Source organism: Perca flavescens, chromosome 8 (genome assembly GCF_004354835.1).
Source record: "Perca flavescens isolate YP-PL-M2 chromosome 8, PFLA_1.0, whole genome shotgun sequence".
NCBI lineage: Eukaryota > Metazoa > Chordata > Actinopteri > Perciformes > Percidae > Perca > Perca flavescens.
Genome location: NC_041338.1, coordinates 25,770,137 through 25,796,007, shown reverse-complemented (window position 1 = coordinate 25,796,007; position 25,871 = coordinate 25,770,137). Strand labels below are relative to the sequence as shown.

Genomic DNA, 25,871 nt, shown 5'->3' with positions numbered 1-25,871 from the left:
TTTCTTTAAACAGAGGAATAGATGGATAAATATGTAGAAGGAGACATATTCCATCTCTATCTCCTCTCTGGTTCAATGAGTAATGCTCCTGTGGCTTCCTGAGAGGACCACAGAGTCATTCGCAATAATAAACAATCAGCCATGAGTCAGATACTTTCACTGGAGTGGAGCGCAAGCCTCTTTCTTTTTCTCTCTCTCTCTCTCTCTCTTTCTCTTTCTACCTTCCTTGACGTACATACACATGCAACACAACCACACACACTGTCTCTTGCAGGAAAACATGCATTCAGACTCTCTTTCTTCTTTCTCATTCAAAAACACGCATGCTTATACATAACGAGCAGCAGATGAGGGCTCCAACCTTCACCAGTTTGAGCCCTCATCACCACAATCTCATTACTGACTCTCCTAGCAAGAATCCAGTGGGTGTTTTTTCCGCGTTTGAGAGACACAGCTTCTGCTAAAAGATGGAAATTAGAGAGACCCAGTAGCCCACTGCTCGCTCAACCACTCAAGTCCTACTCCTCACATCTGTGGCTGGTTATTGCCAGAAACTTCATATCTTCATGCAGCTTGTAATTGAGGGAGGAAGTTCGGTGGGAGATGGAGATGATATGGAGAATGAAGAAGTTGATACAGAGAGAGTGTAGATGAAGAGCAATGCAAGTAAAATGGATGGACTGTTGCTGTGAGGCACAATACAGACCAGTGTGCTGAAGGCTGGGCTGTCTGAGTGCATATTTGGGGAGTGTGTGGCGTATTAATAGACTTCCTGCAGATTTGTTTGGAAGTTTTTTTGTGCATTGTGTGAGTCATGCGATGTATACTGTTATTTCTCTGTGCATGTGTGTGTGTGTATGTATGCGTCTACGTGTGTTTTCATCTGCAGCAAGTTAGTTAGACCTCCTTGTGACCTCTAATCGTTGCAGACTCTCATCCAGATGTTAGCCATATGACCTTTGGAGTGTGATGTAAAATTGAAAGAAAGGATGACAGCACTAGGGGACAGAAGAGTGTGATCATTTGAGTGATACGGGAGAGATAAGGAAAGTGGAAAGGGACTCAGATTGAGGAAGTGTGGGAGTGAGAAACAAAAGCCATTTAGGGGTTTTGTGTGTGTGTGTGTATTTGTTGGGGTTAGTGATGACAGTGGTAGGACTAGATGCTGTAAACACAGATACTCTGTCAAGAGGTCCTCCTTTAAACAAACACACACTTCCTGTTGTCAGTGCATGCGATTGTAGTCACTGCTCGTAATTGCGATGTGCCGACATTTACGGCTAACAAAAATAAACTACACACACGCACAATCTGTCCACACAAACAGTTAAAAATTTGGCTTCTCGGAAAAAACGCGTTTAAAGAAAAAAAGATTGATTGGTTTTCTTTTAGGCCGGTTTGTCTGCTTTCATGTCACATTTCCATTTGATTTTCCTGAATGGTGAAAAAGGGCTGGAGAGTACAAAACTGGAGTTTTAACACATCAGTTTGTTATCATGCACATTAGCAGACTCACACCAATACATCACCAAAAATAGCTTTAAAGAGGATCAGAGGACTCTAACAGATATACAGCAAAACACTCACTGTGTCATTGAGTTTTCTTCACTCTCTAACAGAGAACAACTGCTTTTGTCAGTGTCACTGACATACTGGAACTTTGTCTAACGATCACAGAAAGTAGAGCACAAAGTTTTAGTAATGATTCATGATGTGCTGAATCATTCAGTGCTGAACAAAGTGGTCAGGTCTGCAGATGTGTTTTAAATTTGTTTTTGGCAAAAGTGATTTTAAAACTTATGAGAATTATTATGAGTCTGCAGTCAGTTTCGCATTGCACTGGGTTTTCACAGGCAGCTTCTATAGTGGCAGAGTGGTTCGTTTCATTCCCCATGAGAACAGCTGTATAACGTAATAACGCTGTAAGTGCTCGGATCAGCTCCTTCAGAGAGACTGAGGGAGGGAAGGAGCAGGCCCCCCCTCCTTATTTGAATATAAGAAATGAAAATAAAAATAAATAAACAGATGTAGCATTATTAAAATAAAAGTTTCCTGAAATAAATCAATGTTTACTTATGAAATGAAAGTCCCCTGAAATAAATAAATGTTTACTTATGAAATGAAAGTCCCCTGAAATAAATCAATGTGTACTTATGAAATAAATGTCCTATAATATAATCATTTGAAAAAAAAACATAAAGCGGAGTTGCAGTTGAAAAAAGCTGCCTGTGACCACCCAGCGTTAGGCCGCAAATGTTTTAACTCACAAACTTTAACAGGATAATTAATAATTGAGTCTTAAGACACACTAACCGTTTCAACTCAACAGAACATATCCGGTTCACAGGGCACACTCCTTATTCAGCCTTTTGTCTGTACCTAGTCCTGTGTTTATGGGTGTTGATGTGAACGTTTGAGGCAGAACCTTGGAACAATTCATCAACAACATGGCCTGGTGAGTTTGTATATCCACACAAGCCATAACTGTTTAAATGACACATCCTTTAGCATGGTACACATGAAGTCACATCAACCTCCCACACGCACTCTATTGTGCTGGCCCTTTGACAGTAAATGTCAGTCACTCAAAAGTGCTCAACACTGAAACAAACTGGTCATGTTTACATATCCAAGCTATATTGTAAAGGAGGGTATTATTTTGTACTATTGTCTATCTTTCAAATACAAATGTTTATTTTTGAAACAACCTTCCTGGACACAGTGGTTTAACCTATACTACCCCTTGGGAACTGGTCATTAGAGCTTAACATTTGATCAGAATTACTCAAAATAACATCTGTTCCACACAGTGAATTGAACTCCATAACAATCCAGTGTAACCACCATAGATATTTAATACAGTAAAGTGTTTAAACATTTTACAATTTCAATTTCTCAACTACCAATGGACACAAAATACAGCCAAGTTAAGAAACCAAACACTGCCTGAGGACAAGTCGAAAAGGAGAGAGGGGGTCTAAAAATAGTGCCCAAACCTGTGTTCCCTCATTTCTTACACATCTGCTAACAGTCAGCTTGTCTTGTCTGCTGCTTACTGCTAATTTACCCCCACATGACTTAGAACTGAGACACACAGGGGAGGGAGGGGGTCGGTAAAATTTGAAAAGAACAGAGGGGGAAAAACTGCTCTGGGGCAGCAGGTACATTTCATCCCACGTGTCGGTGTCAGACCTCATACATGTAATTAACATGTTGATAGTGAACACGGCGTAGGGCAAGCGGGACAGTGTGCAGCCTGGTCTAGAGCCCACCTGAGTGATTCGCCAGGCACTCACACAGGTAACTCGATGCTTGACAACAAACAAACATGTTCTGTGGGGTATTTAGAAGCCAGCTGCAAAAGTTTTACCAGTCCACCCACTCTTAGTGGAGGGCCGGCACAGTAAAGATGCTCCCTCCCCCCTCACCCTCTATCTATGTTGTTTCCATGTTTATCCAATTTTATATTATTGTCGCACATGGAAAAAAAAAAACAAGACAAACAAGCACTAGTTTCTGGCCCAAGTAGCTTTTTTTTATAGCTGAATAATGTCTTTATTACAGTTTTTTTGGATTGCTTAAGCACGATTTTCAAAACAGGGCCCGTGTTTTCAAAACACTACACACAATTAGCACAACCACACACCCAATTAGCAAAACACTACAGATCCTTTGCATAATTAAACACTCTTGTAAAAACTATACACTTTTGTTTAAAAACCACACTTTGTTACCATATGAAACACACACGTTTCACATTACTATACTCTCGAGTTACACTCTTCTGTGATAAACCTAAAACACTTTTAGCTCTTCTACTTCCCTATGATTAGAGTAGGTTACCATCAACAAAGTACAAATATAATGTAAATTCACCAACACTACACAAGACCAATGTTGCAGACTGAAGAAACTTTGTAACAAAATGTCACTTTATGTATTGTACTGTACGTTTACTGTAAAAAAAACAAACACAACAAAACTAGACATTGTCTCCTCGCCTAGCTGGATCTGGCCAGAGAATTTCCTCAACATCGCAGGCAATGTTGTCATTAGCAAGACACCTTGGAAAGAAATTTTTGAATGACAAATCCATCCTTGCATTGCTGCTACCTCCATCTGGTCACAGGCCTCCTCCATGGCTTGGATGAGGGGTACCTCAGCCTGGAGACGGAGATCATATACCTTCCACCGCCATGCCGAGAAAAACTCTTCTATAGGGTTGAGGAATGGAGAGTATGGTGGAAGATATAAGACGGTGAAATGTGGATGTTGCTGAAACCAGTTCTGAACCAGAGCAGAGCGGTGGAAAGACACATTGTCCCAGACAACAATGTATTGCATATGATCGATTTGATTTGCTGCGGTTATGTTGTGCAATTGGTCCAAGAATGTAAGTATGAGTGCTGTGTTGTAAGGGCCCATATGGGCATGGCAGTGGAGGACCCCATTCTGTGTAATGGCTGCACAGAGTGTTATATGACCCCCACGTTGCCCTGGGACATTGACTATAGCCCTGTGGCCAATGATGTTTCTTCCCCTCCTTTGTGCTCTCGTCAGGTTGAACCCAGCCTCATCTACGTAAATGAACTCATGCTGAATCTCCTCTCCATCCATTCGTAAAACTCTCTGAAGAACAGTGTCAGGCAAAATTGTGTAGTTCAGTGTAGAAGTAGTATACATATTACAGTACAGTAAAAGATTATGAGACAGTATGCTAGATCACACTGCTAAAGTGAATACATACCTCTGCATAATCATGCCGCAGTCGTTTCACCCTTTCGGAATTGCGCTTGAAAGGCACTCGATAAATTTGCTTGATTTGAATAGGTTTTTTTTTTAGGATGCATGGCAGTGTTGATGTTGAGACCTGATGGATATCGTTGAAACTGGCGTGGTCATTGACAATGTTAGTTTGGAGCTGATTGAGTGTTATAGCATTGTTGGCCAAAACCATGTTTACTATCTCCCTCTCTTTCTGTTCTGTGAACATAGGAGGCCTTCCCCCTTGTCGTTCCTGACCCTCAATCCTATGTAGAAAAAAAAACAGTATACAATAGTACAGTAATTTCACAGGAAAAGGTAACAGAAGTGCTGATAGTGCATAGAATACAGTACTGTAAGCAGTTACTGAAACCGTGCAGATGTGTTTGATATGATGATATTTTTACAATACCTATTTTCCAGTCGAAATGTTCTTATCACACTTGCCACTGTGTATTGGCTTAGATTTGGCTGTACTCACAGTCCAGCCTCCCTCAGCATCAGGCCGTGGTTGACAACGTGGTCAACCAGTGTTGCGCGGATCTCATTTGTCAGATTTGGTCCTCTTTGAGCACCTTCTTGTCTTCCTCTTCCTCTTCCTCTTCCTCTACCTCTACCTCTACCTCCAGCATGGCCTCCATCTCTTCCTCTTCCTCTGTTAATTCCTCCTCTGTTGATTCCTCTTCCTCCCCTTCTTCCTCCTCCTTGTCCTCCTCCTCGTTCTCCTCGTTCTCCTCCCCGTCTTACTCTTTCTCTGACTCTTTCCATTGTGCTTGAAAACCGATGAACTCACCTGCTGCGTTTTATAGTGCTTACACACCTGATTGGTGTGTCAACAATTAAGCAAACAAGTGTTTGCACACCTGATGACTGTGTTGAACCAATTGGTTGGACGGTGCGGTAATTTGACAGTCAGTGCTTTGGTATTGCAAGGAAGTGACTCCATGATAGACTTTTGTGTGTAATGTATGTTAATTGTGTTTAGTGTTTTGCAAATCACTGTGTGTAGAGTTTTGCAACAAGTGTGAGGTTGACAATGTGCTTATAGTTGTGCAAATATGGGCTGATGTTTTGCTTCTTGAGTGTAAGGTTTTGCTAATAGTGTACTACTTTTAATTTTAGTGTGTAAGCTATCCAAAAAAACTGTAATCAATCAATCAATCAATCAATCAATCAATCAACCAATTTGTATAGCACCTAACCAGTAGGTTAGTGCAATTCAAAGTGCTTTACAGATGACTCACACGCTGATATTTATTTTAGTTAATAAATATTTTTTTAATACTAAATCAATAATAAGCCATTACGAGCAACATTTGAGTTGGCAGGTTGTCAAAAAAAACTTTGGCTGATAATAATCTTATCCCAGTATAACTTTATTTTTTTAGCCAGCAATTTAACTTGATGAATTATTGTAGTGAAATATCTTGACATCTACTAGAAGGACCACGACAATGTTGGGACATTCATTATCCCAAGATGATGAATTTCAATAACTTTGGGGATCCTCTGACTTTTCCTCTAGCACCATCATCATCATCATCATCATCTTTATTGCTGATCCCATGAAGAGAATGACAAATACTCTTTAACCTTGGTGAATGTGCGTGCCCCCGACAAATCGAACACTTCATGTTACCAGTTAATGTATGTTAGGCGCCACTCTAAACACAGACAAAATCCACAAATCAATCCCCAATCTGGGCTGGAATGGAATGTGTCCCGTTGAGACTGTTCACCTGGACAGAGTTTTCCAGTGTTACGCCTGCCAATCACACAGCGCACACACACTCCCCACGCGCAGCATGTTTACAATCTGAGACAAGAGGAGAGAGGAAAACCAAGGTAGTGAGAACAGACAAGTGTGTGGTTATGTTTATGTGTTTGGAAAAAACCTGTGGCATTTCCTGATAATCCATGCCAAGTGTGTGTTTGGTGTTCTTTCCAACCCTCAGTTTGTCTAACACCAATCTTTCCCATTTTGCAAATATAGTTTAAGGGTTTCTTTGGCTTAGGTTGTTGCCAGATTGAGTGGGGGTTTGTAAGGTGCCAAAAAATTTGAACAATTGCAGGAAAATATCTGAAGCCTATTTAGGTTCCTTTTCTGTGATTAAGAACTTATTTGACGCCATCTGTATTTTCCTTTTGCAGCAAACAAAACCCATTAAGAGTTCCATAATGGTTAGCAAAAACATTACGATTTATCTACAAATACTTTTTGATCCAAGTCTGGGGAGAAAGAGTATGTCTCATACAGGAAAACCCACTGTAGATCAGTCAGGGAGCAGTCACCGACAATACTGAAAGACTTCAATACACAGTAAAGAATTAGTTTAGGTTTTTTATGAGATGTCAGAGCTACACCGCAGAACCTCAGTGACCCTGATGCCCTTGCCCGGCTGTCTTTTATGGTGATGGAAAAACGGTGACCTCTTTGTTGCTGCTTACAGGGAGTGTACACTTATTTCAGTATTAGAAAAAGAACAAATGGTGCCAATTAAAAATCTTGCAGCTAGTGTAAACCACACTATATTTACCAGATTGAGGGAAGTTTATTCTGACTTGGGTTGATTGCCCCAGGGTGTCATGACCCAGAGGCTGCTGAGAGTGTTGGGACTAAATTTAGGGCTAATGGTACAATCAAAGTGTCCTTAATCTGCAATACTGTTCCAAAAATAGCCTTTACTGGTAAAACTACGTAAATGGATGTTACTATATTACTATCAAATGAACTTTAGAGGGGTTTATAATGACACGCTGATCCTTGGAGTTCCAGTCACAGGTCATGTTGTTGATGCAGCATCAACCTCATGTGTGTCACTTCCTGCAATTAGTGGAAAAAACTTAAAAAAGCCACTCTCCAACTTTAACTTCCAGCTTTGAGGGCTTTATATTGGGTGGAATGTTCTTGTCTTGGGGAACATAACACTAATGGTGTTCAGCAGAATTGTGTGTGTTGGATCAGTGGGTAAACAGAAGCCGATGTGCAGAAAAAAACATCAGGACATCATGTGTTTGAAAAGTGGGACTTTTTCATTGTTCTGTTTTACATCACAACAGTGGAACAGTTGCATCAACATCTTGATGAAGTCAGAATGGAGTTTTCCAATCAGAGAAGTTTTAAACAAATCCCCAATTGAATGCAGGTATCTAAACCATTTATTTGGATAGAAAAATGAGGGTGAACTTCAGTCCATTAGTCCGTTAATCATCATGTGCACGTTTGCTATACTGTAAGTACTGTACTGTATGATACGTCAAAGGTACACCAGAAAATAAAATGTTTGACAGATGAGGTAATTATTTTAATGTTCAACTTTATTTTCTCCCTAAACAAACGGTTTAAATACCATGGTAAAAATATGGACTTGTTTTGTTAGGCCAGCGGTCTAAGACACATGCCATAACTGCGATACCACAGTTTGATTCTGGCCTGCAAGCTTTATTGCATTTCACCCCCTCTTGCTCTCTTACCATGATTCCAATCACACTTGACTATCAACTGTCCAGTAAAGGAAAAATAAGAAGACAGAATAGAACAGAGAAAAACGGGAAGCTGCTGCATGTCCTAAATTGAGTCAGTTAAGCCATGATTAGCACAGTCACTTTGGTCCCTTATGTCAGCACTGAAGTTGCTTACTTGTCGCAATTAAAGTGATCCATGCCATGAGCTACAACAATAAAAAACAAATTCAATCATTCTCTTATTGTGGGTTTTTGACTTTGACTATTCCAAATTCCAAATTGAAAAGAGATGTAGAACTTGCTTTTCTTGCGTCTGTAACTTCTTAAGCCAGGCATGCTAAAGGGTATGACCTCGTCCCCATTTACAAGAGTATCCTGTTACAACCTCCCTTCTAATTATTGCTATATAGCACACATACGAAGACCTCCCAGTCTGACACATTTCCAAGAAAAACAAACGCCTTTATACTCTCCACTTCAACTGTGGCCATTGATTCTTAGATTACCATCAGATAAACACAAATACAAAAGTTAAGCACTTGTAATGTACAACTGTATCTTTGGTGTTAGCATCTGCTGCTCTGGATAGGAGATTGCTGAGTTGTCTCTGTCAATACTGTTGCCAGATGCGTCACAAAATAAGAAAAATGGATAAGACCTCAGTCAGAGTTCACTGGGACAAACGTGTGTGTGTGTGTGTGTGTGTGTGTGTGTGTGTGTGTGTGTGTGTGTGTGTGTGTGTGTGTGTGTGTGTGTGTGTGTGTGTGTGTGTGTGTGTGTTACCTCTTGGGGTGGTACAGGTGTTTGTGAGGATCATCCAGGTCCCAGCGCTGGCATTCCTTTCCACTTTATGTGTGGTCCATGGGTCCTCTGTAATAACTAATTCATGGATTATTAAAAAAGGGCAATTACAGGGTAGATATTCTCTGGGGTGGCCATTTCTACTGTATATTAATGTGTGTATGTAGTATATGCATGTTCATTTTTGGCCAAATGTGTTTGTTAAGCTGACATGAATTGTTTTAAATAAGAGGTAACTTAACAACCCCCTGAATATTTTGTTTTTGCTGACTGCCATTGGTTTAACATCTGACCTTTCTGCTGTGACGTAGAAGTGTACTTTAGGGTGTGTTAGTACTCTGTGACATTTCTGTTTGTTGGCCGTTGTTACACAGGTAACATAGCACACTGTTGACCATACCCAGCCACAAATCCCACCCACCAGTGATGTTTGGTGTGGTCAGACGTAAAACAGACTTGAAGCTATCAACCAAAGGGTAGTGAAACACTGCTTTACAGTGCATCTTAATGAAAGAAGTAATTTAACAAGCACAACCATGGCCAGAGGTAGCAATAACTCCTAAATGTCTTTTGCGCAGCATAACAAAATAACAAGTTATAATGGCATAAACATAACAAATAGAAAAAAAACGTAAGTTACATTTATTTGATAATTTATTTTTTTTTAAACTGAAAAACAGTTGAAGCAGATAATTCAACAGTTCCCTAAAGGAACACATGTAAATACAATTCAGGAAATAAATAATTTTGACTATTATTATTATTATTATTTTTACAAAGGTAACACCAGTGGTGGAATGTAACAACTTTAGTTACTAGTTTTGGTGAATCTGTGTTATCAGACAGTAATACTGTGTCGTCTGTGCTGGTTGAACTCAGATCTAGTTCAACAAATCTTACTATCTTAATGGTTGCCTTGGATGGTAGGTCGTCAATGTTGACCAAATAGCAGAGGGCATTGTCAAACTCTTGGTCTTGAAACTGAAGATGAAAGTCATAGGCTAGGTTCAACTTATTTTTGATCTCTAATATGAGGGCATTTACAGTCTCAGGACAAGAGGGCAAAATAAGCCTCTCAGCTTTGACATCATCAAGGATGACCCTTAGTTTCAAGACATCCATCGCTTCTATTTACACTGTGTTAGGGAAACCTGTAATATGAAACAGACAGAGCTACTCCAGGTGCTGCAGCTATGTTTTTCACTAGCCTCCTAGACCATCCACACATTATCTATCTGAAGCTTAATATACCATACAGCGTGACATTGGTAACAATATAAACACCAGATTCTCCCAAAATGTCATAACAGGTAATGGTTAAACATTTTAGAACATACTATGGTATAACTGGGATAGCCCAGTCCAAGTCTATTCTAATTATTACTCACAGACAAGTAACCACCTCATTGCATGTATTTACCTTTGTGATGACACATGGGTCAAAGTGGGAAATAGACATTACCTTTAATTACTGTATGTTGTCCAGTGTGCCCATGATTACTAGTGTTCCAGACAGATCTTTAGCCTCCCTCAGATCACTGGGAAACAGGCTGGGGGTGTGCTGCTCTGTTACTCAGACACTGGAATGAAATAGTTGTTAAAATTAGCTAACTTGAAACCCTGTACGCAAACAGTGGCATTTGGTCAGTTAGCTTACATACATATTTCACTTTAGGGCCCTTGTTTCTGATCTCTTTAAACACAGGCAAGGCAGCATGTGCCCCAGTGCAAACAAGCATGCCCACCACAAACGTTGTGCCTTCAATGGTTACCTGTTTTGTGCCATATACACTGCTGCCGTCTGTTATGCTAGATATTAACGCATGCTTATCAGTAGGCAATGACTCAACAAAGAAAGACTCCACTTTTGAAATCTGTACTGGTGGCTTGAAAAATCTTTGTGATGACAAATAGAATGTCATCATGTTTTGGTGTCTCTCTGCCAAAGTTTTCAACACATTTTTGTAGTTATGACTGCCACGAGCAACTGCCTTGAAGACTTCAAGGGTTCCCCTCAAAAACGATGGTCCACAGATGCCCCAGAGGACCAAAGCACTTAATGAGACGAGGATAATGCTCAACTGAATGATGCTTTGGTCATAAGAAGTACAAATACTTCGTTACCTTACTTAAGTAGAAATTTTGGGTATCTATACTTGACCGGAGTAATTATTTTACAGCATACTTTCTACTCCTTACATTTTCACGCAATTATCTGTACTTTCTACTTCCTACATTTTAAAAATAGCCTTGTTACTCATATTTCAGTTCGGCTTGTTTTCATTCCAGCTCGTCAGTCATCGTTCAAAAAGACACACACAAAAAAACCTATCCAAATCGATCCATCCGGAGAGAGTGAATTTGATTGTGGTTGGATGAGAAGTATAAACATAGTCATTCCGACACCCTATTGGTTTGTACGCGATCCATAACACCTGTACAGACCCGGTGCTAATACGCCACCGGTGCCTTAACGACCGTTATCTACCGGACCGAATAGCAACGCTGATTTCAGTGCCTTAGGTGCCTGCGCGATGCTCCGAAAACGGACGTTAGAGGGAACTGAACATCGCCGCACGGGACGCTAGTCAACACTAGAGTTGGAAGCAGGTTAGCCTAGCGTTAGCTAGAAGATGGAGTAAACATGATAAAATGCTGAGAGCTAAACGGTGTAAAAGTGTGTCTATATTTCAATGGAGAGGAGTCTGACACCAGACTGTAGCTGCCGTTGTCTGAAAAACACAGAAGAGATGTAGCCTACGTGTCACCTTTTTCAGCCCTTCTGAGTTTGCAGGTATGATTTTAATATACTGTAAAATTATTATAGTCATATGATTTTGTCCCCGCATTTAGAGTTAAGCTGTTGTCCTTAATGGCATTTCCCCCCCTTACATCAGGGGTCTTGAACGTTTTTTAAGCCAAGGACCCCTTAACTTAAAGTGAGATGTAGCAGGGACCCCCTACATATTGTATGAAATTAAATTGCATATTAAACTGGGCCTACAATAACTGTTAGGGTAACCTAAAGCCTTCTTACATACATTTTTTCATAAGCTATTAAAATATTAATTGTTGGCATGATTTTATAAATCATATTTTAATGTTACATATGTGGCACAGTAAATCTAGGATTAACTGTATCTGTGGGCTGATATCTTAGTGACTACCTTACCTATAGGCCAGTAAGCCTATCATCAGTGGGAATTTATATTTGCTAATAATATGTTGGAATTATGTTAAGGCATTTTATTTTTATTTTTTTTAAAGACTCAAAAATGTACAATAATTTGGAGGCCCCCCTGCAATGACTCTGAGGACCCCCTGTTGAATATCTCTGCCTTACATTACTTTTATACTTTAAGTAGTTTTGAAACCAGTACTTTTACACTTTTACTTAAGTAAAAAGCTTGAGTTGATACTTCAACTTCTACAAAAGTCTTTTCAAACCCTAGTATCTATACTTCTACTTGAGTAATGAATGAATACTTTTGACACCTCTGACAACTCGACAAGAACCACCCCTTCAAACAGGTCATGCAGAGAGATGGTCAGAGAGAACACAACTTTGTTATACACCGTAATTCTCGTCGTCATTGTTCTGCATTTCTCTAACAAGGTTATCATGCAGATTTTTGGTTCTCATCTCAAAACTACCAGTTACTGCATTTGATGTTTGCATTTCTGTCTGGGTGGTGAGACAAAATCTGCAGAAATATGTAGCCCTGAAACTCTCTGAAACCAGCTAGCCCATGGGCAGCAAGGTTATCAGTAACAGAGTAGACTGTGCCTTTGAGACAGTGACCAAATGTCTCAATGTAGACACCCACTTCTTCAAGAGTTGTTAGGTTACTCAAGAGAGGCGCAAAAACCTTTTCATAGCCAAAGTGCAGTACATCATTTGAATTGCAAAAAAGGTGTGGAGGGCTGACTGACACTTTACTGGCAGGTTATGTCCAATAAACAATTTTTTTTGACATTCCTAGAGGGTTTGCAATTTCAAAATCATCAACATAAAGAATTGATAATTTCTGACCCTCATCTGAGAGAAGCATATTTTCCTGGAAGTAGGAGCCATCACAGTACGAGGAATACTGTCCAGGCAACAGTCTTTTTTTCAACAACAGCTGCAAAGATAATAAAGGTACATACATAAAGGTATGCTGTGACGATTCAATAAGGTACTCTACAGGCTCAGCAAACGGAAACTTATCTTCATAATGTTTTTCTCCTCTTTGCTGTTGACAGTGGTCCTTCAGAAGTAAGATTTATACAAAATATTACTCTCTGAAATTGCCTGGACAATCTCACTAACAAGTGTGTCAGTAAGAGGGCAGTTGTATTTTTCCAGTATCTTGATTAGATGTCAGTGTTTCCCACAGAATTTGCTTAAAAATGTAGGAGTGACTTACATAAAGTAACTGCTATTACTGTTTGTAATTTAGTACAATACTACAATAGTGTTATGAATACAAAACATTATGAAGTGTAATGGTTTCTATTTTGAAATATTAATAAATAAATTGTCCGTGATGTAGTGTAACAGACTGCCCTTACAGTTCGGCATGCATGTGAACTGCAGATTATTGCAAATGTAACCATATTTCAATCAGGAGAGACGTTGTTGCAGATGTGCAAACATTTATTTGTAAGAACCAATTGCAAAGTAAGACAATACATATACTGTAACTATTTTGGAGACTAGGTTTACAGACAACCAAACGTATCCCCCAATGGAGTCTAGACACTGGTGGTGGCGACTAAAAACCGTAGACCGGAAGACCAAAAGGGAGTCGTCAGCCAGATTAGACCGTGACACCGTGGTCAAAGAAGCCTGGAGGCAGAAGGGGAGGAGGCGGGTCACCCTCTCGTCCGAAACGACAACTGACAGAAGCGGGAGAGAGAACAGCTTTAAAACAAGGTAGTCAAGCTGTGATTGGCTTGAACATACGTGCCTGATTCTGATTGGCTTACACAAAAGTAACACCCACCCACCAGCTGATCAGTTTAAGAGAAGCGAGTAAACGTAACTGACGTCTCTCTGACAGAATTTACGCTGAGCTACATTAGTGTGAAATACAGTTTAACTGCTGCTGTTACGTGAACGGGCCTCAGCAGACTCCCTGAATATGTAGAGACGTCGTCTCGCTCCGCCTCTACATATTCAGGGAGTCAGGGCAATGCCCCTAAAGCACTTTGACTTTCACGTGTAGGCTACTCCCATATGGCTCGCATCAGGTGTTAAAATGAACTGTATCAAAACACAGGGAAAAGTATTTAACAAGACATTTTTATTTTTACAGGTTATGAAACTGTCTCAATTTAATACTGATAGACAGCAGCAAAGCCTGCCGCGCAGACAGACAGCAGTCGGAGCCCCGGCGGAGAGAGAACTCTAAGTTTGTCTTGCCGCGCCGCTGGTCCCCAGAACAGCATGGTCACCGGGAGAGTCCGGTACAGTCTGACTCTGTAAACGCTGGCAGCTGAAAATCAGACGTTTTGGCGCTCTTGATATTCCTTTGGCGCTGGCTAAAACCTCTTTAGGGGGCGCCAAAACTTTCTCTATGCAGTAAAAACCCTGAATAAATACCGGTAATAACTTCATAATAGAGCTGGGCGATATGGAGAAAATCAAATATCACACAACTTTTGACCAAATGACGAAATTGCGGCGATATTGTAGGGTTGACTATTGGTGCTTTCACAAAATATTTTCACAAGGATATTTTTGAGAAATAATCACCAATAATGTGGATACAATGACTAAGTGGGTAAATGTAAAATAATAAAACAGTAGAAAATCTGGCAAGTTCAGAAAATGACATCACTTTACTGTAATGCAGCCTTTAAAACACTTGTGTTATATTATGATGGTACGATATCCAAAATGTAAGACGATACCTAGCCTCATATATCGATGTAGATATAATATTAATATATTACCCAGCCCTACTTCATAATACTAACCATTAAACTCTGGATCGACTCTAGCCGTCTTCTCTGCGGGGAAAAAGATTGGTGTGGAAAAAGCAACTTCTTCTTCTGTGTGTTAATTAGCGGATTGCAAACCAAGTTTAAGGCTGACAACGCCACTTACATTACTGTATTGGAGTGTGTAGAATAATCAATGGCATTAATTCATCTGCACGGAGAAGTAGAGGAGGAGTAGGGTATGTTGTGTTTGTGAGAGAGAGAGAGAGAGAGAGAGAGAGTGTGTGTGTGTGTGTGTGTGTGTGTGTGTGTGTGTGTGTGTGTGTGTGTGTGTGTGTGTGTGTATATACAGGTGCTGGGAAAAGATGCTGTGCTGTATAAAGTATGCCTCATTACCACCCTTCCCATCTTCTTGGGCTCATATAGTGTAGCAATGTGCCCTTGAAAACAGACCCCAATTAATTCTTTACATTGTGCATGTAGATAGATTTTCTAGAGAGTGCATATACGGCAGTATGTGGCAGTCAACACAGATTGTACTGTAGTTGCTCTGTTAATCCCTCATCACTACTGCCTGCTATAGGGATAGTTTCATTTTCATCTGAAAGCTCTACTGGATCATGTGCAATGTCACTAACCTGGTTTAAATATGTTTTAGCTAGGTAGCTCCCTCGTTGTGGGCGTTTATATTACTGTAGCATCCGTTACATTTAAGATAGCTTACTTAGCTAAGGTTAGCTAGCTAACCAAAAGAAAAAAGGCATGGGAATATTAAGTTTGCTATCCTTAACATAGTTTGCTATCCTTAACATAACACTTTCACAAACTAACATTTGCGTTGGTTTAGCAGCCGAGTTCACTCGACGAATGAGTTTGAAAGCGCCTTTTAAAGTGATGGTTCGGAGTAATTTCACCCGAGGGTCCTTTGCACCATGACCTCGAGCCAAACACCCCCCCAGAAGCTTTTTTCACCTGGGTCTAACATTGGGAGAGTTAGCGTAGAGTACCGAAATGATACCAAAGGTCTACACTAGTACATATAGGTTATGCACTCATAAAACGATGGATTGGAAAGTTTGTAAGTACACCAGAAGTTTATGAACACTTGCCTGCTCTCTTCTGCTCTCTGTTGCTGCTGCTGCTACCTGCAGTTAGACGAGTGCTTAGGGCCGTCCACAAAGTACTACACCGAAAAGAAATACAACAAAAATATTTATTAATTTAATGATTAAATAAGGTAATGTCTCCAAACTTACCTCAGTTATTACTTGTCTCCTGCTAGTTATACTTGAGCACTTAGTTAAAAAAAAAAGTTAAATTAAAAAATATTTTTGTTGCATCTCTTTTCGGTGTTGTAATTTGTAGACGGCCCTAAGCACTCGTCTTACTGCCGGAAGTAGCAACAACAGCAGAGAGCAGAAGCCAGCAGGCAAGTGTTCATAAACTTCTGGTGTACTTACAAACTTTCCAATCCATTGTTTTATGAGTACATAACCTATATGTACTACAGTAGACGTTTGGTATCATTTCGGGCATTATTAGTGGGGTAATTTACGAGATACAAACGTGGGTCCATTAGCACCTGCGCTAAGCTATTCAGCTGATAACGCTGCTCTACGCTAACTCTCCCAATGTTAGACACAGCTGAAAAAAGCTTCTGGGGGGGTGTTTGGCTCGAGGTCATGGTGCAAAGGACCCTAGGGTGAAATTACTCCGAACCATCACTTTAAGTAAGTTAAGAGTTAACGTTAATGTTTTTTTTCTGAACCACAAAAGCTGGAATTGGTGCAAGCTAATGCTAATGTTTGCACAACTCAGTAAGGTAACGTTACAGCTAATGTAACGTTACATTAAAATTAAAATTAAAACAGCAGGACAAACAGAATGCAAACCGTCAACGTTAATAAAATAACTGAACAACGTTACCTCGCTTGGAAGACAAGAGCAGGTCCCGTCACCCGTGGCAAATAAATTATGTCAGCAGCAAGAAACACACATACTGTACAGCATGCTGGTGCAGGCAGTGCAGAGGGTTGTTGCAAGCTTCTCCGTCAAGTGCCGAGTGCAAAGGGTTATAAACTGGTTACATCTTCTCAGTTTAGCGCAGCATGATCAAAGTGATGTCAAGATAAACTGTTCACTGAGCATAATGCATCAAACTTGCCCAAATAGGGAGTTTAGGTCTGCAACTAACTGATAAAACCAATAAATCTGCCGATTTTATTATCGATTTATTTTCTGATCTAAAGACATCAGGAAGTTTCCGAGAGTCCAAAGTGATAGTCCTACCAACACTCCAAAACCAAGAAAAATATTGAATTTACTAATGAGTCAAGCAAAAGCAACACATTCTCACACTATAGAAACTGAAAACATAAAATGATCAGTTTTACTTGAAATGTACTTAACATACTCTTATGAAAATAGTTTGTATATGACTAACATCAAATATTTACGCTTAGGGGGATCATAAGGAATTTTTGGGATTATGATATATGATATATAAAATGAAATTTAAATGGAAAAATCCTAAACCACACTTGGCAGCAGGGCTTACATTTTTGTAATGATGATATGAAGTCAACTTAAAGAGAATAGCCTAAGTTAATAGAACAAACTTGGAATCATATTACCATACTTAAAATATCCCACAAAGTTAAGTGCACTTAAACCAACTCAGTTATTAGTTCAACAATTCATTTGAGTGAAGTTAAATGTATGTATATGAGTCACTCCAAATTCTGGGGAGGATAAAGTTATGTTAACCCTCTGAAACCCAAGCCATTTTGAGCGTCTTTTTCCTCCTGTCACATTATTACTCACTGTGAGCTCAAATTTCTTACATGGCTTAAAGTTGTGATAACGAATAATGCAAGTTCATTTTCATAATTTGTGCTTTTGGTTTTTCATGCAGCTCTACAGTTAATTCCACAGGATCACCTATCAAAATCTACCATTTTCCTTCTATGCTGCACTTGACAAATGCACCCCTCAGCTGCTGAAGCTCTATAAAAAGAGGAAGACATGAAGTTTTGGTGAGAAGATGGACGAAGTTTTGATGGCATTTGAGGAACAGGTAAACTATTTTTAAAGCATGAATGCATTACATTTATGTTGAACAGCAGATCCTAACATGCATGCCTTGTCTTTGTGCAACAGGACAAGAACAACATTACTTTGTCTAAAAATCTACAAAGTAATGTAATGGCTGGCCTACCACTGTACCTAAAGGAGAATTCATCAGAGGTCTTCAAAACTTGCAAGATGCTTTTGTATTCTTTTTCTCCTGTTTCCATAGCCAAAATCACCATAAACCTGGTGGTTTTATTTTGAAATCCATTGTATTTTGTAAAGTACCCGACCACCCTGGACATAAAGACAAATTTAACAGATTATCTGATCCCAAATTACTTAAAGTTGAAAATAATAAAAAAAACATCATAGACCTACTCATGTATTTTTCTATGGTGTTTGTGCTTTTCTAAACTCAGAAAGCTTTTACATTAAGTCCAGATCCTCATAAATATCGATAGTTAAAAAACTTTGGTAACAAGACCCGGATTAGAACACTCCACTTTTTATAGGGAAGGTTAAATTGAGGGTATGAATCCACTTAAATAATCTTGCATTTTATGACAAAGTCTCCGTTTGTCATAAGATGCAAGTACCGTAAAACACCAAATTGTTGAAATAATACATGGAATTATGGCACAGCATCGTTTTGGTCAAGCTTACATGTTGGCCTTTTTTTATATTGCTTCTACCTGCATCTAAAACTGCATCTGAAACCAGTGGTGTAATGATGTTTTCTTTTACATCATTAGGCTTTTTTGTAACTTAATGATTTGTACAGTTAAACTCACACACTGAACATATATTTCTTTTTCAAGATGATTTGGAGGCAATCCAGGAGGGAGCACTGGCTCTGTTGGCAGTGGTCAATGAAGAGGAGGTGCCTGCAGGAGTGTCCTTCGAAACTCACCATGTATCAATCGTCCTCGAGGATCAGGTTGTAATGACTCACATATCTTGGACAGATTCACTGGTGATTTTGTTTGGACTGATCTATGCTGTCCATGTGAGCTAGCCAGGAGAAGCTAAGTGGCTTCTTTGAATTCATCCAGGTAGTCCTCTTAACCCTTGATGATGGCCTTGAAATGAGCTAGAGTAAAGGTGTCATCAGCTTCTGTTGTTAAAAGGGCAGCTGCAGTGATTTGAAAATTATCCATTGGCTTGCATGCCAAAAACTGCTTTCAGTTTTGATTTTTGGGTTGAAACAGCTACTTAGTTAGTTGGCTTTCTATTTCAGATGTAGTGAGAAACACAAGCACAAATTAATAGTGTTGTATTGCTTTCAGTTTAAAGGTATTTTTGTGCCAGTACAAAAATGATGTACCATTATTGAACAATCAATATTTGACCTCAGCTGGTATGACATACACATTTTTACACTACATAGTGTTTAAAATGAGTCTAGCTGTGTATACTAATGTCAAAATCTTAGTATTAAACCTCACTTCACACATACAACAAATATACTGTCAAGAGTTTCTCTAAATTTCTTTTAACTGTTGTGAGGTTAATTTTTCTTTCTTGTGTTGCCTCACAAATTGCAAATTGTTAATTGGTACAACCTTTGCCAGAACAGTGTAATACAGTTGTTTGGAACATTGTGAGATGGTGCACTGTCATCACTAATCTAAAATAACTATACATTTGTTCTTGAACAATCTTGAATTGCAACTTTTTGTTAATGGGTATTTCAAACTTTGCAATTTGAAACATACTAGTATACAGTAGCACACTTGATGTGACATGCACAAACAATACAGTTGCAAATAACTTCATAGGGTTTAAGTTTCTCTGCATATCTGCACTGTTTCTGTGGTTTCTTCACAATTTCTGCATTACATCATGGGAATAACAATATGCAACTCTTTCATAGTTTTTCCAACATATACACTTTCTTACTTTTGAGAGCTGTGGACATTGAAATGTGTTAACATTGATATGTTAAATATTTAGTCATGAGTAATCAGCATTCAACTAAATAAATAGTTTAAGTTGTGTCAGTCATGTGTGTTTCTATTGTGTCAATGCAACTTAAAAGGTTTAAGGCAATCGGTTTCCTCAAATTAATTGAGTAGCCATAACAGTGTAAAGTGGTCACACCTGAAACGTTACAATTTGCTTAAGTGGAAATGAACTGAGTAAATAAAACTTAAGTGGTAATATTTGTGTACAGAAGATGGATTTAAGTTAGTCTTACTTAAATGAGATATATTAAATTAACACCGTTGTAGTAAGTTTGGAGAAATACAACATTTCAGTGGAAAAGAATGTATAGCTTTAAGTTCAATTAACTGAATGGAATTGATACTAATAACTTTATTTACCTAATTTACCTTAACAATAAGTACTTGAGTTACTTAGATACAAATCAAATATTTCTTTATGCTTAAATTATTATTATTATTATTATTATTGAGTTAATAAACTTAAATGGTTCAAGGCAATCGGTTTCCTCAAACAGTTTGAGTTGAACTAACTCATCTGGATTTACAGTGTATTTGATATTACAAATGAGAATACCCAGTATGTATAATGATGCACATAATGCGGAACCAAAGTTCACAAGTGCGAGTTCCGCCCTTAAACCTTTAGCTGTATGCCGTTTGCACCATATGTGAGGTTGGCACAACAAGTGGATTGGCGTGAGAGTCAGTCACACTATGGCGAGTGGAAATGAAGACCCGCCTGTCCAGCAACAACAGCAACAGAGATAAAATTGTCTATCAAGGACAAGAGTGGTGTGTCATCATTGCTCCACCATTGTAGGGAATGTGAATGGAAACACATCCAACCTGCTAACTGCATCACCCAGATGTGCCAATCACCGGGAGGCGGAAATAATTACCGTTACACCACTAGGCAGTGTAAAGGCAAAGTAGCTATCACCAACACATACGTCATACACAGACAGTGAAACAGATGCGGATGCGCTTTTTCAGCAGCTGTTTTCTTTCTCCAGGAAGTATGACATGTTGGTCTTCTCCAAGTGGAGCCAAAGCAACTGGCCAGATGTGATAATAAAAAGAAGCATCTCAGGTCATAACAATACAACACTTTTATTGTGAATATATTATATTTGCACAATAATCAACACCATATTATAAACATTTTTCTTTTCTTTCATTTTTCTCTTTTATACAGTAAATAGTATTAGTGTACAAATGTATACAAAATGTATTCAGGCTAGTCAAGTTCCACAAAAGAGTAATTAATGTACAGTATTAAAGCACAATCAGATATCAGAGGGGCACACACATGCCTGCACATAGACACGGGATCCCCTTGGTAAAACACAAGTCAACACACAACTTTGATAGACAGGCATAACCTGAACACTCAACAAGGTCAACATGAAGGCGAGGTGGAAAGAACTCAACTTTAATTGTTAAAATAGCTAAAAAAGAGGAAAAATGTAACACTTAAGTGATTTTTATGACTTATGGTAATGTGAGGCAATGCAAAATTACCACTGGTAGTAGTATATTCTCAAAGTTCTCTCCAACAGGCCCTAATGCTGACCATAGGCATTAGACAGCGTTCAAACACAGAACAAGCTCATCCCATGACATTGCAGCGTTTCGACACCGAGCCCTCAGCGTCTGCTTCACAGCACTAAAACAAAGAGGAAACAAGCAAAAGGAGGAGAACAGCAAGAAGAAGAATATAAAGAAACAGTCATTTTGATATGCTGATCTCATTCACAAGTCATCTTGGCGATCCAGAAAGGGAAAAGAAATAGGACTAAAAGAGAGAGGTGTTGGAACGCAAAGCTCAAGTCTGGTTTAGGTTTGTTTTGACCATGGAGGAACATGATATTCCTCCACTACAATCAAAATCACTGGCTGTTTCTACTGATGTCTTGACCAAATAAATTAGAATAACTGCAGCAGTTTTGGCCCAATTCAAAACATATTACTACTACCCGCTCTGCTATACTGCAGAAAGCATTAGCATACACGCATACAGTACATGGTAAGAATACAACTCTGACTCATTGTTTCATTCAGATAACTACTATGTAGGCACTGGGAATTTGATGCATCAAATTGAAGACAACCAAAGCTGTCAGACCAAGTACAAACATATTTGAAATTGTAATATCCTTATAGATTTTGATTCACATGATCTCACTTAATTCTCAGCGAGGTGTCTAAGCTATCCATCTAGCTATCTAGCTAATGTTGTAACTTTAATACTGGAGTACATCCACATGTGAGGAATCACTTAAAATAAACTAGCCTGAAGATTCTCTAGTAGGTTTGTATCTGTGGTTCTTGGTACTGTGTGAGCTTTGGTGTCAGAGTACTGGTGTTGTCTTTAGCTCTGTACTGAGCACATGCTGCTACAATACAACACCTAGCTTGTCATGTAATGCTAGTTGATTTTGAGTACAAAAGATTTAAATAGTTAGGTACAGTACATTTAAAAAACATTTAAACAAAAGGGATATTCTTCATAGTTGCACTGGTTGGCAAAAATAAACAATAATTACAGCATAATGATTCATACGCAATAAGTATAATAAGCAACAAACAATATCGACAACTACACAAATCAATGCTGTCAGTGAACATACAGTCTTTGAATGATATTTAGTTGGCATAGTGGGACTCTTCAACCTCCGCTTAATAAATCAGAGAAACAAATGAGGCAGAATTAAAGGGTTTGGTTAGCTCTTACTCTTGCACCATAAGAGAGTATAAAGGAGTATATCATGGAACTGAGTGCAGCTGAGCACAGTAAATGTGTCTCTATTTTTGAAGATGACAAGGAGGAAATGAATGAGCAACCTTTGGCATTGGAAAATGGAAATGCTCATACTGTCGTCAGAAAACGAAATGTCTTGTTGCAAATACTTTGCATACATCCTGGATGGCATAACTGGAGTGTCTTCTGGCATCTTGTTTGATGAGATGATGATCAGTGTGTAAGTGTATGAGTGTGTGTGTGTGTGTGTGTGTGTGTGTCTATGTGTAGGGTCATGAGTGTTGTAAAGATGTGACAAGCCACAGCAGCAGTAGTTGGAGCCCAAGCACTGGCCAAAGACACGGGCTTAGGCAGGTCCCACCTCCACAGTCAGAATCATCCTCCTGTTGGACAAATCAGCTGTCAATCAATCGGATAAACTACATCCAGTAGCTCTACGACTACCACCATTATCGCTACTTTTACTACTAACAATAATGAGGAGTTCATGATTGTATTGTATCTTATCCTATGGTATTCTATCATATTATATCATGTTGTTTTATATCATTTACTTAAGCCTACCTGTCAGTTTTGAAGAAACATGCTTATTAACTTTCTTGCCAAGAGTTAGATGAGAAGATTGATATTGATCTAACTCTCAACAGGAAAGAAAATTAATTTAATTAATGCTCAGCTGCAGTTATAGAGGTATTCAGTACGTCATTCTGCTTTTTTGTGTAGGTGTGTGTGTATGTGCATGCCCCTGCCTATGACAGTGTGTGGCTTTTTTTCATGTTTGATGGGAGTATTCAGGATATCCGTGCATGCCAAAGGCCTAGGGGAAAGAGGTGGGAGCCTTCTGTATTCAAAGGGCAGGAAAGCCACGTGGAGCTTCCTCTGTTTACTCCAGTTACAAAATGGACTGGACTCAGACTGTCTTCCTATGAGGAGCTGAGCCAAAAGTAAAGGGACAGATGGAAAGAGAAAAAGGGACGCGGCCTACTTTTACTCTGTTCATCTACTTCCTCAGCCATTCCTCCCCTTGCCTTCGGTTCCAAGCAAAGCCTCTCCACAATATAAACATGCAGGCACATGAATAAATGGCCCGTTATGTGTGTGATCTACGCCTTTAGAACACAATGAAAGGCTGAGTTCTCAAAGATATGGGAAATATTTTTTCCAAATATTTAGACGTCTTGTAAACTGTTCAAAGTTGGGTGTTGATTCAATGATCTCACACAGGAGTTATCCACCTTCCTCCTTTGTTTTAATGATTTACCTCAAATGGTACAATACATGAACTTCCATCCGATCTTTGCAAGGGAATCGACTTACATGTAAGCACATCTGCTACTGTATCAGGTCAAAATAATGCATTGCAATCCCCTAAGACTTCTCAGTTTGAGGCAAAATACAAGTACACACAAATGTACTTACATATTTGGTTGACAAAGCATTTAACAATGCTAAATAAAAGGACTATGGTTGCAGGTATATTTACATGTAGTTGTGTGCTGCTATTATTGATTGGTGGTGATGTAATGCTATATCAAATTGATTTAACACTTTTAATGTAACTGCTAAGATTCAATCTGCTCTCCATCTGTTGGGGTAAAAAACTGAAAAAAAAACTTAAGAAAAACAAGATGCCAAAGAAAAATGTAGCATTCTGTTAGGGATATAAGCATGCAACAAAGACATGAATACCAACTGCTTGTTATTACAGTGGGTTGTTCACTTAATTCTAGTGGGCCATTTCCATCTCAAATTATTTTAATGTGTATGAAAAAAATGGTAAAATGCAACATAAAATATATAAACATAGAAATAATGTGTAAATGTACAAAAACCAATGTGTTTGAGAGAGTTATTCAGGTGAATCAGCCATGAATAAACAAACATCACATCGTAATTTTTTAGGTTAGTAAGAGTCTGTTGTTACTTGGATGGGGGGTGCTTGAATGTTTGTAAAAAGAGTTGAATGAGTAATGATGACCCAGCAAAAAAAAAAAAAAAAAAAAAAATGTACATTACATTAAAAAACCCATTGTAGTGCCTGATTTACCCTTGCCAAGCACATTGCGATGGCCGGAAAAAAAATCCTTGTGTTAATAAGTCTGCATGGAGCTGTGTGAGGACACTGACCCTGAACTCAGCATCAGAAACAATAAGAGAGGTGTGGTGCTCAATGTTGAACCTCTGCTGATTGGACACAAGGGCTCATCCTACCAGACAAGAGCAGTAGCCATTGGGATGCAGAATAATAAAACAAAAATGACAGATGATGAGTGAAAAGGTCATATAAAGCAAAATAAATAAAACCAATTTAGTGACAATTGCATGCAAAATTCATGAAATAAAAATAGTGAATATAAAAAATAATAAACTGAATGAATAAATAAAGTAGTTAAAGATCAAGCAGTGCTTCGAATCTCTGCAGAACGCTGATGAAAACCAGACAGAATTGACAGAGGCCAACTGTGAAGCCTCACTAATAGAACTGTTTCCAGCAATGTTCTCTGCAAGGAGACATGTGTGGTTGTCTCTTACGTTTTCATTGTTGTCGAAACACACGTCCGGCCCTTTGCGGTATCTGGGATACTGAGCCAGTTCGCATGGATCTGGACCTTCAGCTGCACAGACACTCTCAGGAAAAAGCGATTTAACGTCAGCAGTACATTTAATACTTTAAACAGCAACTATTAAATGATGTGCTGGCTTAATTTGCCTGCCAAAAAGCCTTATGTAGTTGTAATGTATTAGCCTTGCCTGGAGATGCCCTGATTTCTTTTCTTTTTTTACTCATCTTCTATTAACATCTAAGAGAGATTAAAATAAAGTAAAATTCAGAAAGGCAGTCCTAGATATAATTATACATGATACTTGTGGTCAAGCAGATTGCAACGCTGTATTCTTATGAAGACATTTAAATTAATCTTCATCATTAATCCATGCATGCCGTATGTTCAGTATGTGTGTATATATAGTGTCCTAAAGCAGCATATGTAATGTGCATATATGTTAGGGTTTGAGTGGGTGGAGTGGTGTCCTTATTAGCAACTGGAGGCCCTTGTTGTGACCCTATGGTAGTGACCTCTGATGATGACATCTGTATTGTAAGAAGCTACACATCTGTCAAACAGATCCTGAGT

The 25,871-nt window shown here is 38.9% G+C and overlaps 1 protein-coding gene and 1 long non-coding RNA gene across 10 annotated transcripts in view; one reads left to right on the top strand and one right to left on the bottom strand.

The window, feature by feature from the left end:
• Window positions 1-17,874: 17,874 nt before the first annotated feature.
• Window positions 17,875-20,032, top strand: LOC114560671 (uncharacterized). Of its 2 annotated transcripts, XR_003693215.1 has the most exons (3): window positions 17,875-18,034; window positions 18,118-18,204; window positions 18,849-20,032. It is a non-coding gene; the product is annotated as an uncharacterized LOC114560671 (long non-coding RNA). The 2 variants fall into 2 exon arrangements; XR_003693214.1 differs by lacking the exon at window positions 18,118-18,204.
• Window positions 20,033-21,070: 1,038 nt separating this feature from the next.
• The window catches only part of LOC114559808 (voltage-dependent calcium channel subunit alpha-2/delta-1), a 68,940-nt gene continuing 64,139 nt past the window's right edge, over window positions 21,071-25,871 (bottom strand). For 5 of the 8 annotated variants that reach the window (XM_028584725.1, XM_028584727.1, XM_028584728.1 and 2 more), the window contains 2 exons: window positions 25,270-25,352; window positions 23,132-24,944 (listed from right to left, as the gene is read on the bottom strand). In XM_028584725.1, the coding sequence (XP_028440526.1) occupies window positions 24,828-24,944; window positions 25,270-25,352 (200 nt within the window). In that variant the 3' untranslated portion in view covers window positions 23,132-24,827. The other 3 variants (XM_028584726.1, XM_028584730.1, XM_028584724.1) reach the window with 2 other exon arrangements.